General features: G+C 36.8%; 1 protein-coding gene across 1 annotated transcript in view; it reads left to right on the top strand.

Annotated features, from left to right (window-relative positions):
- The window catches only part of LOC107095375 (dystrophin-like), a 369912-nt gene that overhangs the window by 244086 nt on the left and 108772 nt on the right, over positions 1-17054 (top strand). Inside the window, 6 exon segments of the mRNA XM_015391433.1 lie at positions 3194-3294; positions 4112-4223; positions 4312-4425; positions 4598-4753; positions 4833-5003; positions 14893-15075. Of these exon segments, the coding sequence (XP_015246919.1) occupies positions 3194-3294; positions 4112-4223; positions 4312-4425; positions 4598-4753; positions 4833-5003; positions 14893-15075 (837 nt within the window).

Raw genomic sequence — 17054 nt, 5'->3', positions numbered from 1 at the left:
GCAACTTTTTTTCTGGTACTGAAAACTTCGGCGACAACATATAGAAGCACAGAACTCTGCTCTCCAGAGCGATTAGATTCACTCCCGCCTCCTGCTCTCCTCTCTCTTGTCTGCTGTCTTGATTCATGCAGGGCAGTCTGCCTGCACGCTGCGCCGCAGTAGAGAGAGAGAATCTTTAAACTTCTAAGCTGTTACTAATCTCATTAAGGATTAAAAATAATTTATAAAGCAAGTTTTATAAAAATGAACCAGTGCTTTTTTAAATTTCTCTCCCTTTCTGCTATTGGCTACTTTCTTCTTCTTTACAGACACTAAGGCTACGTCACGTTCCGATATTTTTATGTTGCCGTTCACATTTCCAAATATATGCAACTTGTATGTGATCTCCTGTGTGAACTGCAGTCATACAACACTGCATCCTCTATTGCATGCAATGACATCACAAGCCAGTGGCTCTGGGTTTACGGAAGTAAACATGGATGGTAGTGCTGGAGAGCATCTATCGATGATTCTAAACCTTAAAACCTCAATCTTTTCAAGATGGTTAAAAAAAATACTGCTCTCCGCATCATCGTCCGCCATGGTTGTTGTTTTTCTTGCTGCTTCTTCATAGCAAGACCCAGAATAGTGACCTTTGTCGGGTATTAATGACGTTCAGACAGGATGGATGGGACCTGGCGGTTCAGACACAGGTCGCGTTGGAAAAGATCAGCTTCGTATCGGATTCAGGACCACATAGCCAAGTGGCCTGGGTCGCATTGGAAAAAATAGGATCTGTGTTGTTCAGATGCAGGTCACATGTGGGCACTTCAGGCTGCGGTGTGAACACAGCCTAACTGGCATGCAGTGTGGAAATAAATGGCTTATCTATGTTTATTTAGTTTTCTTGTTTCTTTCTATAAAATGCTAATACCCTCAGCTATATTTCTGCACTGCTTTGACAGACCAAAAAAAGGGAATTGGAGCGGTTTTGAATCTCCTACAGTTGGATGACATGAAATATGCAAAAAGCACCTTATAGCGCCTTTTAGGACAGCCAGTAGCGAATTTTTTTGTAGTGGAGTTGGAAACACTGATGCTTGCACTGTACAGCCTTCTAGAATTGGCTACATATACAGTGGCACATAGAGTATACCACTATCACCATGATGCCCAAAAGTGGCTAATTTAGAACCTGTGTGTTGTTAAGTCCAACCAAAACCCAGCAACCTTCTTTATGGTTGATTGATTGAAAATAAGCTTCAACTTATTATTAGGTCTCCAGTGTTTTGGTCAGGCTCTCTAAAAATAAATCTAAGTCAGAAAAAAAAAATAAACCCCCTCTGTAGAGATGGCTTTTTAACCAAGGGGTACGTGTAAAGTGAATGTGTGTGTCTGCAACCCTGTAATTACAGGAGGCGGATGAGCAAAATCCCAATGGAGCGAGTCGCTGTCTCGCTTTATCTCAATATCTACCTAGAAATGCACACACACATTCACGCAGCAGCGGGAAAGCCATTACGCTGCCAATTTTAACGCCAGAGAAATAACATTTCAGGCCCTGATACGTAACAATAATCCATATCTGCTTTCAAAAAGATACAATTTCGGATTAGTCACATTGATTTTGATTTTAAATGAAGTGAAGAGTACATTGGAGCTGCAAGTGTGCATTCATGAATATGTGTGCATGTCAGCTGCATTTGATAGTAGCCTCTTACTGTAGCCTGGACTTAATTAGAGTTGCAGATAATAATTAGGGATTCATCCTGCATGCTGATAAGCTGTTATTTATTCAGTTCCACTCGTAGCCTATAGCTCTCATTATATGTGAAATAAATTAGCCATTCCTCAGGTGATGGGGGGGTCAGATTAAAGATGTCAAGATGATTGAAAAAAATTAAATGATAGATTATGACAGATTAAATCCACAGCTCCTTAAAGGATCTACCACTTGCATAACTCAATAACTGGAGTCAACCCACATACTTTTAAAGATGGGATTTCTAAAGTAGGGGGTCACAAGGCATCAAGTGGGGAATTTCAAGATGGTTTTCACAATCACTGTGATGTAATCCCAGAGGATAAATAAATGTTAATCCCATGAAATAGATATGTGTACCATGAAATGAGTAGATGTATCCTTTATTTATTTTTATGCAATTTAAATATCATACACTATAAAATGCACAATTAGATAGCATAAAATCCGATTAAAATATTTAAAATTAACTGTTAAACAATTAAGCTAATACTTTATTGTCATTCAAAAAATATATGTAAATATTACTTGTTTAATTTTATTTGTCAATAAATATAGAGTGAAATAACAAATAGATTTTTTTTTATACATTATAAAATAAGTGTGAATCCCATGAAAAAAAAAAATGTACCATGTAAAAAGGATGTAATATATATATATTTTTCTAATACAGAATTCAAATACTAAAAGTTAAAAAATGCATGGTTAAATAATTAAAAATGATATTGCATAATTAAAATTATGTTTTGAATATTTATCATTTAAAAGATCGTTTTTTTAATATAATTTACTGCTAGAATACATTTAAAACAGAGACGTATACCCAAGCGTCCACTTCACTAAAACAAAGTAATGAATAGCCTAACAGTATTTCAGAGCAACATAACAACATACATGTTTATCACAATTTATAGATTCAGTAACCTAATGGGTTCCTGGTTTGTTTTAACTCATAAATAAGTTTAAAAATGTGTAAGAACAATTTCTTAATTTATTTAGTCAGAAATTAACACATCTGGCATCTATAAAAAAAATAAATAAATAAAATGAATGTTAGAACTGTAACTGTACAGTCATATGTTTAAATTACTGTTTTTCATCACAATGTTTTTATCACTGCTGCTTACCTTATGAAGGGGCACTTTAAAGATGAAATAGTCTAGAGAGCTTTTCTTAACAAATGTATTTTTGTTTACACTTGTGTGTTCAAAATCACGAAATAAAATCTATCTAGGTCTAAGTCATATGAATGAGGTTTGAAAAAAAAAAAGTGCAAACAGAAGTTGCTGTGTAAAAGTTATATCCTAAAAGATTTAATGTAATTTTTCCTTTACTCTCTGGATTTAGACTCTTTCCATATAAATCTCTTCATACAGAATCTTCAATAACCCCTGTTTTGCTGTTTGTTTGGTCTTATCTTTCCCATGGTGTTTGTCTCTGCTTCCCTCTCAGGCTCTTCAGGTGTCCCTGGCTGAACACCAGAGGGAGGTGGACTACTTGACATCAGCCGTGGAGCAGGTCTTCCAGAAAGCTCCAGCAGACATAAGTCAAAAGTAAGACTTAACATCATAAGCCTTAGGAGAGCATTGAACATGCAGAGCGTTTCCTGCTAATTGGTTTCTGGTTAATTTCAGGTGTGCTGTGGTCTCAGACACCTTTAGCTTTAAATATGGCACCAGGATTCTGCCAAAACTGCTCACAATAAATAATCCTATGAGCAACTACTCCTCACACACATATTTAACATGTCACATGCACCCCAATGAAGCCCCAACATATCACCCACGTGAGTTCTTGCTCCTTCTCTAACCGCTTTGCTTCAAGAGTTGGAAGGTTGGTTAGGAAAGTTATTTTTTGATATAACATGGTCCGGATGAATACTGGATTCTGAGTGAATGTAGGTTGTCTTTTAAAAAAGGTCATCGGACATCGACAAAAAGTTTACGAGCGTTTGTATAAAGTAAAGCTGTTCATAGGAGTATTTATTACGTGTGTGCACTTTTGGCAGAATCCTGATGTCATATTTAAAGGTCATTATACGAAGCATAGGGGGACACAGAGATATCTTCTGAAACTAAATAAAACATTGCTAGAAGGCCAAGTAGGTTGAATTCACTCCACATGGAATGAGAATACTCATGGCTGCTTTAGATCGCTGCCAAGGAGTATATAACAACCTCTTGTGCACAGCCCAAACCAGCTCCTGTCTGTAAAGAGCCATTAGCCCTGGCGTTTTAGCTACAAACCACACTGATGGCATTTTAAAAAATATATCTGGGTGCAGCTTTATCCCTTCACATGGGTTTAGTTTCTTTGATTTTTAGCAGATGTGGAGATAAGATGCCCACAGGAGTTCCTCTTGTTTTGTAGGTATCGTATAGAGATGGATGGCATAATGGCGCGCTGGAGACGACTTGGCTCCACTCTGGCAGACAGTGTCCAGAGAATCCAGGAGCTCATGGCCAAACTGATGCAGTTTGAGGTGAAACCAAAGCAATGTTTTTGACAAAAATGAACCAAATGTACATGTTATGTACTAGTCTGACTCTCTGTCCACCTCCCTCTGCTAGAATGACGTGAAGACTCTGAAGAAATGGATGGCAGATGTGGATGTCTTTCTGAATGAGGAGTGGCCTGCTCTGGGTGACTCTGAAGCTCTGGAAAAACAGTTAGAGCAGTGCACTGTAAGAAAACAAGCATGAATGTACAATCTAGATAAATTTTTTGTTCAACTGACGATTATATTACTTGAAGGGTTTTTGAAAAATCAACCTGAATTGCAAACAAAATCGATGGTTAATGGTTACCAATCACCCAGGCCATTTTCTATCTCTTGTGCCCTTTTATTTTAAATAGGCTCTAGTAAACGACATCCACACCATCCAACCCAGCGTGAACGGAATCAACGAAGTGGGTCTATACCTTAAGAAAGAAGCAGAGCCACCCTATGCCATTCACATCCAAAAGGAACTGGATCAGCTGAATGCTCAGTGGGAGAATGTCTGCAAACAGGTCTGCAACAACTGCACACAGAACATTTATGTCTGACTTTATTTATCCTTGACGTTATTCACCTCTCTACTCTGTTTAGGCCTATGCAAAGAAGTCTGCCCTCAAAGGGGGCCTGGACAAGACTATGGCCTTGAGGAAAGAGATGCAAGAAATGCAAGAATGGATAAACCAGGCAGAGGAAGACTATCTGGAGAGAGATTTCACATACAAGACACCAGAAGAGCTACGCAAGGCTGTCGAGGAACTCAAGGTATGTCTTCTAAGGTTTTCTCAATGACAATTAAGTTGAAACTAAGTAGTGAGACTAAATTTCAAGAGAAACATTTATGAGATTCCTAACTTAGTCCTGTCTTTTACTTTGTTTTTCTATTGCAAAACCATTCTCCAAAAGTATTCCCTTCACTCTATGTGCAGAGGAACACACACCTACCTTTTGCCAAGATGACAAAGCTCTGCACTCTAGGCAACCTGATTCTCTTGCTCAGTCCTCAGAGACAGAATTCCTTGCGCTTTTGGGACAGACTTGAGGGGTGTTGAAGACTTTTTTTAGACAAAGTGATGATGGCCATATTCCATTTTTAGAAATGCTAAAGATTCATAAATATTGAGCAGACTTTGACCTCCTCATGTCTTACCAAATAACCGTAACGGTTACAGCTAGCAATATCTTCTGACCAATTTGTTTAGAAGCCGTAACAGATAAAATGTCCCAGTATGGAGTAAGAAAAAATAAGGATACTTTTCATTTGGGAAGGGATCATTCTGAAATTATATGGTGAAATTGATGCTCTCACTTTTCCTTTTTACTCTTTACACCTCTGACTTCCAGTATTAGAATCTTGTTACCTGCAGAAACAGGAACATGTTGAATCCTATTAACATCATGGGAGACGAAGTAGAGATGGTGGAGTAGTATAAATACCTTGGTGTTCACCTGGACAACAAACTAGACCGGAGACGCAACTGTGAGGTGATCTAAAAGAACAGGGACAGAGCATATTGTACTTACTAAAGATACTGATGTTTTTGAGTGTTTGCAACAAGATGCTACATATCCTAAAGTCTGTTGTGGAGCGTGTGATCCCTTTCTACATCCTCTGCTGCGGTAACCGCATCAGAGTAAATTACTTAAAAAAAAAAAAAAAAAAAGCTTAACAAGTTATTAAAGAAGGTCAGCTATGTTCTAGGAGCTCTTCTAGAACCTCTGAAAATTGTTTCACAAAGAAGAATTCTTCATAAAGTGAAGAACATTATGGACAGCATTGTTTGGGGTTCCCCAGTGACATAAATCAGAATTAACTTCCATATAAACATATTAGATTAAACTCTTCCATATAATATACAAAAAAAAGTGCATAAAAACACTAGTGAAAAGCTCTCACATAAACTAGTGAAAACATTTACCTTTTATATAACTTACTCAAAAGCTCTCATACGTAGTAGTGAGAACTGTTGGTAAAAAGCTTTACCTTTCGTACACACCACTGAAAAGCTTTCATATACACTACTAAAAAGGTTTCATACATACTACTGAAAAGCTTTTATGTACANTCAAGAATCGATGCAGTAGATCATGAAAATTAGAATCACGATGCATCATCATGACGATTATTTTGCACACCCCTAGTTCAGACAGGATGGATGGGACCTGGCGGTTCAGACACAGGTCGCGTTGGAAAAGATCAGCTTCGTATCGGATTCAGGACCACATAGCCAAGTGGCCTGGGTCGCATTGGAAAAAATAGGATCTATGTTGTTCAGATGCAGGTCACATGTGGGCACTTCAGGCTGCGGTGTGAACACAGCCTAACTGGCATGCAGTGTGGAAATAAATGGCTTATCTATGTTTATTTAGTTTTCTTGTTTCTTTCTATAAAATGCTAATACCCTCAGCTATATTTCTGCACTGCTTTGACAGACCAAAAAAAGGGAATTGGAGCGGTTTTGAATCTCCTACAGTTGGATGACATGAAATATGCAAAAAGCGCCTTATAGCGCCTTTTAGGACAGCCAGTAGCGAATTTTTTTGTAGTGGAGTTGGAAACACTGATGCTTGCACTGTACAGCCCTCTAGAATTGGCTACATATACAGTGGCACATAGAGTATACCACTATCACCATGATGCCCAAAAGTGGCTAATTTAGAACCTGTGTGTTGTTAAGTCCAACCAAAACCCAGCAACCTTCTTTATGGTTGATTGATTGAAAATAAGCTTCAACTTATTATTAGGTCTCCAGTGTTTTGGTCAGGCTCTCTAAAAATAAATCTAAGTCAGAAAAAAAAAATAAACCCCCTCTGTAGAGATGGCTTTTTAACCAAGGGGTACGTGTAAAGTGAATGTGTGTGTCTGCAACCCTGTAATTACAGGAGGCGGATGAGCAAAATCCCAATGGAGCGAGTCGCTGTCTCGCTTTATCTCAATATCTACCTAGAAATGCACACACACATTCACGCAGCAGCGGGAAAGCCATTACGCTGCCAATTTTAACGCCAGAGAAATAACATTTCAGGCCCTGATACGTAACAATAATCCATATCTGCTTTCAAAAAGATACAATTTCGGATTAGTCACATTGATTTTGATTTTAAATGAAGTGAAGAGTACATTGGAGCTGCAAGTGTGCATTCATGAATATGTGTGCATGTCAGCTGCATTTGATAGTAGCCTCTTACTGTAGCCTGGACTTAATTAGAGTTGCAGATAATAATTAGGGATTCATCCTGCATGCTGATAAGCTGTTATTTATTCAGTTCCACTCGTAGCCTATAGCTCTCATTATATGTGAAATAAATTAGCCATTCCTCAGGTGATGGGGGGGTCAGATTAAAGATGTCAAGATGATTGAAAAAAATTAAATGATAGATTATGACAGATTAAATCCACAGCTCCTTAAAGGATCTACCACTTGCATAACTCAATAACTGGAGTCAACCCACATACTTTTAAAGATGGGATTTCTAAAGTAGGGGGTCACAAGGCATCAAGTGGGGAATTTCAAGATGGTTTTCACAATCACTGTGATGTAATCCCAGAGGATAAATAAATGTTAATCCCATGAAATAGATATGTGTACCATGAAATGAGTAGATGTATCCTTTATTTATTTTTATGCAATTTAAATATCATACACTATAAAATGCACAATTAGATAGCATAAAATCCGATTAAAATATTTAAAATTAACTGTTAAACAATTAAGCTAATACTTTATTGTCATTCAAAAAATATATGTAAATATTACTTGTTTAATTTTATTTGTCAATAAATATAGAGTGAAATAACAAATAGATTTTTTTTATACATTATAAAATAAGTGTGAATCCCATGAAAAAAAAAAAATGTACCATGTAAAAAGGATGTAATATATATATATTTTTCTAATACAGAATTCAAATACTAAAAGTTAAAAAATGCATGGTTAAATAATTAAAAATGATATTGCATAATTAAAATTATGTTTTGAATATTTATCATTTAAAAGATCGTTTTTTTAATATAATTTACTGCTAGAATACATTTAAAACAGAGACGTATACCCAAGCGTCCACTTCACTAAAACAAAGTAATGAATAGCCTAACAGTATTTCAGAGCAACATAACAACATACATGTTTATCACAATTTATAGATTCAGTAACCTAATGGGTTCCTGGTTTGTTTTAACTCATAAATAAGTTTAAAACGTGTAAGAACAATTTCTTAATTTATTTAGTCAGAAATTAACACATCTGGCACCTATAAAATAAATAAATAAATAAAATGAATGTTAGAACTGTAACTGTACAGTCATATGTTTAAATTACTGTTTTTCATCACAATGTTTTTATCACTGCTGCTTACCTTATGAAGGGGCACTTTAAAGATGAAATAGTCTAGAGAGCTTTTCTTAACAAATGTATTTTTGTTTACACTTGTGTGTTCAAAATCACGAAATAAAATCTATCTAGGTCTAAGTCATATGAATGAGGTTTGAAAAAAAAAAAGTGCAAACAGAAGTTGCTGTGTAAAAGTTATATCCTAAAAGATTTAATGTAATTTTTCCTTTACTCTCTGGATTTAGACTCTTTCCATATAAATCTCTTCATACAGAATCTTCAATAACCCCTGTTTTGCTGTTTGTTTGGTCTTATCTTTCCCATGGTGTTTGTCTCTGCTTCCCTCTCAGGCTCTTCAGGTGTCCCTGGCTGAACACCAGAGGGAGGTGGACTACTTGACATCAGCCGTGGAGCAGGTCTTCCAGAAAGCTCCAGCAGACATAAGTCAAAAGTAAGACTTAACATCATAAGCCTTAGGAGAGCATTGAACATGCAGAGCGTTTCCTGCTAATTGGTTTCTGGTTAATTTCAGGTGTGCTGTGGTCTCAGACACCTTTAGCTTTAAATATGGCACCAGGATTCTGCCAAAACTGCTCACAATAAATAATCCTATGAGCAACTACTCCTCACACACATATTTAACATGTCACATGCACCCCAATGAAGCCCCAACATATCACCCACGTGAGTTCTTGCTCCTTCTCTAACCGCTTTGCTTCAAGAGTTGGAAGGTTGGTTAGGAAAGTTATTTTTTGATATAACATGGTCGGGATGAATTCTGGATTCTGAGTGAATATAGGTTGTCTTTTAAAAAAGGTCATCGGACATCGACAAAAAGTTTACGAGCGTTTGTATAAAGTAAAGCTGCTCATAGGAGTATTTATTACGTGTGTGCACTTTTGGCAGAATCCTGATGTCATATTTAAAGGTCATTATACGAAGCATAGGGGGACACAGAGATATCTTCTGAAACTAAATAAAACATTGCTAGAAGGCCAAGTAGGTTGAATTCACTCAACATGCAATGAGAATACTCATGGCTGCTTTAGATCGCTGCCAAGGAGGATATAACAACCTCTTGTTCACAGCCCAAACCAGCTCCTGTCTGTAAAGAGCCATTAGCCCTGGCGTTTTAGCTACAAACCACACTGATGGCATTTTAAAAAATATATCTGGGTGCAGCTTTATCCCTTCACATGGGTTTAGTTTCTTTGATTTTTAGCAGATGTGGAGATAAGATGCCCACAGGAGTTCCTCTTGTTTTGTAGGTATCGTATAGAGATGGATGGCATAATGGCGCGCTGGAGACGACTTGGCTCCACTCTGGCAGACAGTGTCCAGAGAATCCAGGAGCTCATGGCCAAACTGATGCAGTTTGAGGTGAAACCAAAGCAATGTTTTTGACAAAAATGAACCAAATGTACATGTTATGTACTAGTCTGACTCTCTGTCCACCTCCCTCTGCTAGAATGACGTGAAGACTCTGAAGAAATGGATGGCAGATGTGGATGTCTTTCTGAATGAGGAGTGGCCTGCTCTGGGTGACTCTGAAGCTCTGGAAAAACAGTTAGAGCAGTGCACTGTAAGAAAACAAGCATGAATGTACAATCTAGATACATTTTTTGTTCAACTGACGATTATATTACTTGAAGGGTTTTTGAAAAATCAACCTGAATTGCAAACAAAATCGATGGTTAATGGTTACCAATCACCCAGGCCATTTTCTATCTCTTGTGCCCTTTTATTTTAAATAGGCTCTAGTAAACGACATCCACACCATCCAACCCAGCGTGAACGGAATCAACGAAGTGGGTCTATACCTTAAGAAAGAAGCAGAGCCACCCTATGCCATTCACATCCAAAAGGAACTGGATCAGCTGAATGCTCAGTGGGAGAATGTCTGCAAACAGGTCTGCAACAACTGCACACAGAACATTTATGTCTGACTTTATTTATCCTTGACGTTATTCACCTCTCTACTCTGTTTAGGCCTATGCAAAGAAGTCTGCCCTCAAAGGGGGCCTGGACAAGACTATGGCTTTGAGGAAAGAGATGCAAGAAATGCAAGAATGGATAAACCAGGCAGAGGAAGACTATCTGGAGAGAGATTTCACATACAAGACACCAGAAGAGCTACGCAAGGCTGTCGAGGAACTCAAGGTATGTCTTCTAAGGTTTTCTCAATGACAATTAAGTTGAAACTAAGTAGTGAGACTAAATTTCAAGAGAAACATTTATGAGATTCCTAACTTAGTCCTGTCTTTTACTTTGTTTTTCTATTGCAAAACCATTCTCCAAAAGTATTACCTTCACTCTATGTGCAGAGGAACACACACCTACCTTTTGCCAAGATGACAAAGCTCTGCACTCTAGGCAACCTGATTCTCTTGCTCAGTCCTCAGAGACAGAATTCCTTGCGCTTTTGGGACAGACTTGAGGGGTGTTGAAGACTTTTTTTAGACAAAGTGATGATGGCCATATTCCATTTTTAGAAATGCTAAAGATTCATAAATATTGAGCAGACTTTGACCTCCTCATGTCTTACCAAATAACCGTAACGGTTACAGCTAGCAATATCTTCTGACCAATTTGTTTAGAAGCCGTAACAGATAAAATGTCCCAGTATGGAGTAAGAAAAAATAAGGATACTTTTCATTTGGGAAGGGATCATTCTGAAATTATATGATGAAATTGATGCTCTCACTATTCCTTTTTACTCTTTACACCTCTGACTTCCAGTATTAGAATCTTGTTACCTGCAGAAACAGGAACATGTTGAATCCTATTAACATCATGGGAGACGAAGTAGAGATGGTGGAGTAGTATAAATACCTTGGTGTTCACCTGGACAACAAACTAGACCGGAGACGCAACTGTGAAGTGATCTAAAAGAACAGGGACAGAGCATATTGTACTTACTAAAGATACTGATGTTTTTGAGTGTTTGCAACAAGATGCTACATATCCTAAAGTCTGTTGTGGAGCGTGTGATCCCTTTCTACATCCTCTGCTGCGGTAACCGCATCAGAGTAAATTACTTAAAAAAAAAAAAAAAAAAAGCTTAACAAGTTATTAAAGAAGGTCAGCTATGTTCTAGGAGCTCTTCTAGAACCTCTGAAAATTGTTTCACAAAGAAGAATTCTTCATAAAGTGAAGAACATTATGGACAGCATTGTTTGGGGTTCCCCAGTGACATAAATCAGAATTAACTTCCATATAAACATATTAGATTAAACTCTTCCATATAATATACAAAAAAGTGCATAAAAACACTAGTGAAAAGCTCTCACATAAACTAGTGAAAACATTTACCTTTTATATAACTTACTCAAAAGCTCTCATACGAAGTAGTGAGAACTGTTGGTAAAAAGCTTTACCTTTCGTACACACAACTGAAAAGCTTTCATATACACTACTAAAAAGGTTTCATACATACTACTGAAAAGCTTTTATGTACACAACTAAAAAGGTTTTTCAGTATTGTATTAGAATTTTTTTTAGTAGTGTATATGAAAGCTTTTTAGTAGTATGTATGAAAGCTTTTCAGTAGTGTATATGAGAGTTTTTTAGTAGTGTGTATGAAACCTTTTCAGTAGTGTGTTTGAAAGCTTTTCGGTAGTGTATATGAGAGCATTTCAGTAGTGTGTATGAAACCTTTTCAGTTGTGTGTTTGAAAGCTTTTCAGTTGTGTGTTCGAAAGCTTTTCGGTAGTGTGTATGAAAGCTTTTCAGTTGTGTGTTTGAAAGCTTTTCGGTAGTATGTATGAAAGATTTTCAGTAGTGTGTATGAAAGCTTTTCAGTAGTGTATATGAGAGCTTTTCAGTAGTTTGTATGAAACCTTTTCAGTTGTGTGTTTGAAAGCTTTTCGGTAGTATGTATGAAAGCTTTTTAGTAGTCTATATGAGAGCTTTTCAGTAGTGTGTATGAAACCTTTTCAGTTGTGTGTTTGAAAGCTTTTCGGTAGTATGTATGAAAGCTTTTCAGTAGTGTATATGAAAGCTTTTTAGTAGTATGTATGAAAGGTAAAGCTTTTCACTAGTTTATATCAACAGTTCTCACTACTTTGTTTGAGAGCTTTTGAGTAGGTTATTTAAGCTTTTCACCAGTGTTTGTGCAAGGTTTTCAGTAGGCTATATAAGAGGTCAAAGTTTTCACTAGTTTATGTGAGAGCGTTTCACTGGTGTTTATGCAGCTTTTTCAGTATATTACATGGAAGAGTTTAATTTAATATGTGTATATGGAAGTTAATTTTGATTTATGTCCCTGGGGGCACCCCATAGCATTGAGCATCCTCTTAAGAAGGTTTTATAAACTGCAACAAAGTGTCTTCAATCAGAGGCTTCTCCAGACCTGGTGCAATACACACCACTACAGATGAGCCTTCCTGCTTACAGCTATCAGCACCTACAATTTGACAAAAAGTTACTGCAACATTTAAGTTCCCTTTGGGATTAATAAAGTATTTTTGAATTGAATTGTCAGGAAGTCTAAGCATGTGGACGTGTACTGTCGTTGTCAGGGGGCAGGAGGTATTTTGGGACATAACAGAGTTGTTTCAGTGCGTGTGTTGTCTTCGGTTGGATCTCCACACAAGATTATTTATTATTGAATGCATCACAGGGTAAGGGGTCAGTTAAAAAAACATTTCTTCCCTCACAAATTTGTTCTGTTTTTGCTTTCGGTCAAAGTCAAATGTTTCAAATTATACAATAATTTCGGACGCAGCAATCTGTTTATTAGAGAAAAACAACTCTCTGAACCAAGCCTGGCTGAGAGGAGGGGGAAAAAAAGAAAAAGCAAACTCCCCCTTAACCCAACAACCCTTGGCAGCTTTTTGTGCCAACAGCATTTGGAAAGAACACCAAGTTCTTTGCAGAATAGTTTTAATTTAGTAGTGTTGGAAGGTTTTTCAGCCTGATTTTGGTCACTGTCCCGTTAAGTCATCCCAAATTTGTTCAGGCTATTGGTTAACTGATGGCCTGATGTTAAAATTCAGAACGGTCTGGTAGAGAGTAGAATATTTAGCTGCATTATTTATATTAGTTTCACCCTGTCCTGAAGCTCCAGACTTTGACACTGATCTTTTAATGAAATTCTTTGGTTTAGCGTCAGATTTAAAGGGTTGCTTTCATATTTTCAGATAATCCATCTGGATTAAAATGTCTCACTCTTTCATAAATGAAGTTGCCATTTTGTGTTTACTCAGGTTATTTGGACGAAAAGAAACATCAGTCATGATACATCAATACTGGAAGTTACTCTTTATTTACAGGGACTCTTAAAATCGCAAACTTTGATGTATTTGAGATTTTGTGTAGCAGACAGGCCTAAAAATAGCGCCTAACTTTGATGTGGAATTTTTATGAGAATAGATCTCTGAAACAAGGTGGTGGCTCCATTACCCTGTGGGGAAGCTTTTCTTCAGAAGGAATAGAGAAGCTGCTCCAATCTTATGGAGGTAGATAAAGGATGAGCTAATGAAAGACTTCTGAATAAAAAATCCGGATGTTACAACAAAGTATTGGACACGGGCAGACGATATGAATGCACGTCACAATAATTCGGCTTTTTTATTCTTTAGTGTTGAAAACAATGTTTTCTTGTCCACTTTGCTAGTTTGGTATTTAAAATGAATTTGTGTTTCTTGCAGTAACCTTTAAGATGTATAACTTTGTGGCAGTTGATTCTACCATATTGATGGTTGCTGGATATTTATCAATCAGAAAGAGCTTCTCTGTGAAATCACTCTGTTGAGCTAGATTTACAATTAGGCCTCAGGTCTGACGGACTCTCCCTCCTCTTCGTCACTCCCGTCCTAAATGTGAATAATTCAGACCCCATAACGCCTCCAGGCTTCCGAGCTTTTATTGTTGAAATCCGTCTTTCACTCACTGCTTTGTGTCCTATTCGTCAGTGCCTTCCATCTACTCCCCAGATTCCTGAATTCTGTATAAAATTGCATTGACTTTCCATCCACTGCCAATATCTTTTTTGTTTAGTTTGCATAACTTGAATATAATAGATTTGTGAATTCTCCCTCTGGCACTGTTTGCCTTGTGATATCTCCCACAGCCTCGGCAGAGGAAGCCTCTCACCCTGCTGAGCACAAAGGAAAAAAAAGGAAGTTTAAATCAGATTCAGTCTCCTTATTTCACTCATATTTTATCCTCCTTCCTTTGCTTCTTTTATACTCCCACCATCCTTCATTTCTTCTCTTATTTCTGCTCCAAACCCAACTTGGAAATTATTCTACATGTTTTTATAAAAAATAAAAAATCTTGCTTAAATAAATTGTTTTTCCTTTATTCCATCTTTTTTTCTAGAGGGCCCAGGAGGAGGTCCACTCCAAGGAGCAAAAGGTCAAACTCCTGACTGACAGCGTTAACAGTTTTATAGGCAAAGCCCCTCCCACGGCCCATGATGCATTGCGTTCAGAACTGAGCATCCTCACAGCCAACTATCAGAGATTGTGTAGTCGCCTGGATGGGAAATGTAAAACTCTAGAGGTAAAGCACTTTGTTTCTTTTCAGCCAAGGGGTGCAAACGTCCTGCAAATAAGCAGCAATTTCAAAAACTACTGCATATACAAAAAGGACACTAAGACACAGACGCCACTAAAGAGGAATTTTGCAATCACAGGCAATAGAGAGGACTAAACAAACTGAAAATACATAATGTGTGCTAACACACAAGCTAAACACATGCAAAGTGGAGGGGCAGAGAAACTTCAAAGTAGCAGTGCATAATTGGAGAAATCCAGACCACTGGTGGGAGTCCATCTTCAATGTGTTTGCAAGCCTTTTGTCTGTGCAGTACTTTTCGCTATGCAGTCATGATTTTGTTTTGTATGTTTTTGAATCTCAGGGTCACTATACTATCAGTGTTTGTCAGGATTAATGCTATTAATGATATATTTCTATAATGTCAGAATTTGGTTTATTTTGTATAAGAGAAATATTCTTACGTCATTTTACGTCATTTTACATCATTTTACATCATCTTACTTCATTTTACTTGGTTAAAACCATAAACACTGTAGTCTGGTGCAAATTAGAGGTAAGCTGATACATGGTGCTAATGTTTGCATCAGCCGATACTTGCATTCTTTCGCCGGTTCCTTAATTGATTAAGCAGCCATGTATTTAGATTGCATGCAGTATTTGGTATCATTTGCTATAAGCCAAAATATATTTTGTATGGAGTGAATTTGGTTCCATTATCGTTAGAAGCAAAGAACCTGTAAACCAGTAAATAGAAATGTTTAAATATCTAATCCAGAAAGAAAGCTTAGAAAAACTTCTTCTGAGCAAAAAAATAAAAATAAAATCTAATTTCTCATTTTCAGATAGTTTTAAAAAATTCTTCTCAACATTTTACAGAACTTCTTCTCTTCACTATGGACGGTTGGCTTTTCTCTGCAGTGAGGAATTAAGAAAACATCTCTATTGGTCTAAGCATTTGTATTGTGCCTGAAGTAAAGAGAATGTGATCTGCAAAGCACAATTTAAAAATAAAGCAGTTTGTGAAACTCAATCTAAAAAAAACTGTTAAAAAAAAAGCTTGAAAAAAATTAATTTGACAAAAATTTTTTTTAGAAAGTTTAAGAAAATATTCTTATTACTGATTCAAATTGATTTCTTCTTTACACTCCATATCTTCGTAGCAAACCCTCATCATGTTTACATATACATTTGCAATAACGTACTTTAACTGTAATATGCAATTACCTTCCACTGCACTTTAATTTAGATAGCTTCTGGCCAAACTTTATTTATTCATTTTATAGTAAAACCCATCTGTATATATGCTATTGTACATAACTGTAAAAACCCTTTTTATAGTATTATCCACCTGTATACTATATCCGGTACATATCCAGCTTTAAATTTAGTTCATAACACTAATTATCTATATATTATATTCATTATTTATGGTATTGACCTCTATACCTATTCAGTAGAAACCCATGTCCTGTATTTATGGAACCATTATTTATCCTACACTTGCTGCTATTGCACTTCTGGTTAGACCTAAACTGCATTTCGTTGCCTTGTACCTGTACCTGCGTAATGACAATAAAGTTGAATCTAATCTAATCTAAATCATCTGATCAGAGAGGAACAAAGTAGACTCTTTTGTTTTGCCTAATCCTAAAATATATAAGATAAAAACAAATAGAGAACATATCTTAAGCATGTCTCACAATAATATTGGTTGAGTTTTGATAGTAAGATGGATTGAGATAAATGGAGGGTAATCTTAGATGAAAACCTGGTAAAGGCAATAGAACTTCCCCTCATAATCCTGAAGTGGTGAAATTCATCTTGTGCATTCAACTCATTCTTTAGGGAGATGCCCCACTGTTTCTAACCTCTAGGTCTCCGAGATCTCTTTTGAACATACATTAATCTAGCCTCGTGAGACCATCCCGATCTCACAAGCTTTCACTCGCTAATCAGTCTGGAGACTCTCCGTTGAAGAAAAT

The sequence above is a fragment of the Cyprinodon variegatus genome, unplaced genomic scaffold (assembly GCF_000732505.1).
Source record: "Cyprinodon variegatus isolate N-32 unplaced genomic scaffold, C_variegatus-1.0 Scaffold541, whole genome shotgun sequence".
In the NCBI taxonomy this organism is placed as follows: Eukaryota; Metazoa; Chordata; class Actinopteri; order Cyprinodontiformes; family Cyprinodontidae; genus Cyprinodon; species Cyprinodon variegatus.
This window is presented reverse-complemented; position numbering and strand designations above follow the sequence as displayed.